Consider the following 1,939-nt stretch of genomic DNA (forward strand, 5'->3'; position numbering starts at 1 on the left):
CACGCTCCGAGGCACCGCTCTCGCCTGCCACCTCGACGTTCGGTGACGACCCCTTCACGCCGCCGCCGCCGCAGCCGCAGCCACAACTGCCTGGTGGCGAGGACAGCGCCTTCTCGCTCCCCGTTGCTGGTGGCCATGGCAGCGGCAGCCGTCGCCGCCATAGCAGCAGCAGCACGCCACGGCACCTACCGCCCCTGGACGCCGGCGATGTTGAAGACATGCGCAACAAGCCGCTGGCACACATTGAGGAAGAGGTGATGCGGTACCGTCAGCTGGTGCAAGGCGAGATGCGGGCACAAATGCGGCGGCGCCACGCTGCAAATCTCAAGAAACGGTTCTCTGGTGCGGCGGTTCCCCCGCGCTATTATAACACCCCTGTACGCGCGGGGCTCCCAACAGTGGTGCCAGAGGAGCCCCCGCTTGGTCGTCAGCTGTTTGCGAACAGCACGCCACCGTCCCCGTCGCAACAAGAGCGATCACACAGGAGAAATGGCGACACCAGCTTTGGTAACCGCAGCGTCAGCAGCAGCAACGGCAGAAGCAGAAGCAGAAGCGGCAATAAGAAGGTATCGTCACCGGGTAGTCTTGAAGCCTCCTTGGCATTGCGGCGGCAACAGCGCGTGGGCATGGCTGTGCAATTCCTTGGCAGCGACGTATTTGTTTCCGTGTACAACTACTACCGTGCTGTGGAGGTGGCCGAGCGGGACGCGACGCGGGTAATGCAAATGGTGCCGGACCGCTCGCATTGGCATGTGCTGCCACTTGTTGAAGAGGTCGTCCTGATTGATCGCCTGCTGGAGCGCGTAGTGGCAAGTGGCCTACCATGATGTACATTGACAGCCTGCTGCGTCTGGAGTAGCCATCCCTTCGAGTATCGGTGCGAGTGGATGCGCTTCTCTCACCAGAGGTGCTTTGTCTCTCAGTGTTCTTGTTCCTGCCCCGCGCACTCACGTCACTCTCTCCCCCTCTTTCTTTGCCCTGACATCTGCCTTCTATGTCTTTCTTGTTTCTTATTTCTTTTGTATTCGTGTCTTTAACTTCGTGTGCGTGTGGCTCTTGGCAGCCGTTTGTGTTGCCGCAGTGGCCTTCCTGTTGAGTATTGCCTGCCTGTTGCGGCGCTTGTAGAAAATGGCGGACTTCGCCGCATTCCGCGACTACCAAACACGCTCCTCTATCCTCGCGGAGAAGGAGCGGGCCGTTGAGCTCCGCCGCCGCATGCTGCAGGAGTTGACGCAGAACGTGCAGCTGCTCTCGGACGAGTGCAAGCGGCGCGAGGAGCAGCTGCAGCAGGAGCGGCACCGCTTCGCCCAGCGAAAGGCGGTGCAGGACGAGAAGGTCGGCGCGAAGGACAATCAAGGGCGGGCGCAGCGCGAGCGTGTCGCCGCACTCGACGCGGAGGAAATGCGCCTCCGCTGCGACATCGCGGACCGCGAGGAGGAGATGCAGCGGGTAGAGGCCGAGCTGCAGCAGCGGCACGCCCTCTCCGGCAAGGTGCGGGAGGCGAAGGAGGGCCTCACGCAGCTCAAGTGCCAGCTGGAGGAGCGTGACGCCAAAGTGATGCAGCTGGAGACGCGCGTCGCGAGGATGGAGATGGCCGCGGAGAAGCGGCACGCACTCATTGCGGAGCGGCTGCCGTCGTACCGGCTGCCGCGAATAGAGGCGGAGCGCAGCGGCGGTCTTGAGGAAACCGCCGGCGAGAGCATTTTGCTCATTGACGAGTTAAATTAGAGAGATGGCCCGTTTGGGCTTTGTTTTTTTTTCGGTTTGTTGTGTGGCCTAGATGCCCCTCTGCGTGAAATTAGAGTACATGCACACACACAGAGGGAGAGGGAGAGACAAAACACAATCGCGCATGATATGTGCGGGCGAGGCGAAAGGGTTTTTGTTGTTGCTGCTTGGGCTCCCTCACATGCGCACTCTCTCTCTCTCTCTCTCTCTC

At 61.1% G+C, this 1,939-nt stretch overlaps 2 protein-coding genes across 2 annotated transcripts; both read left to right on the plus strand.

The window, feature by feature from the left end:
* Window positions 1-218: 218 nt before the first annotated feature.
* On the plus strand, window positions 219-827 carry DQ04_09131000 (putative protein kinase; the record flags this gene model as incomplete). The annotated part of the gene is made up of 1 exon (XM_009315819.1): window positions 219-827. The coding sequence occupies one exon, from the start codon at window positions 219-221 to the stop codon at window positions 825-827; it is 609 nt and encodes a 202-aa protein (XP_009314094.1).
* A 301-nt stretch (window positions 828-1,128) lies between these two features.
* Window positions 1,129-1,728, plus strand: DQ04_09131010 (hypothetical protein; the record flags this gene model as incomplete). The annotated part of the gene is made up of 1 exon (XM_009315820.1): window positions 1,129-1,728. The coding sequence occupies one exon, from the start codon at window positions 1,129-1,131 to the stop codon at window positions 1,726-1,728; it is 600 nt and encodes a 199-aa protein (XP_009314095.1).
* Window positions 1,729-1,939: the final 211 nt, after the last annotated feature.

Source organism: Trypanosoma grayi (assembly GCF_000691245.1).
Source record: "Trypanosoma grayi strain ANR4 Tgr_913_V1, whole genome shotgun sequence".
Lineage (NCBI taxonomy): Eukaryota > Euglenozoa > Kinetoplastea > Trypanosomatida > Trypanosomatidae > Trypanosoma > Trypanosoma grayi.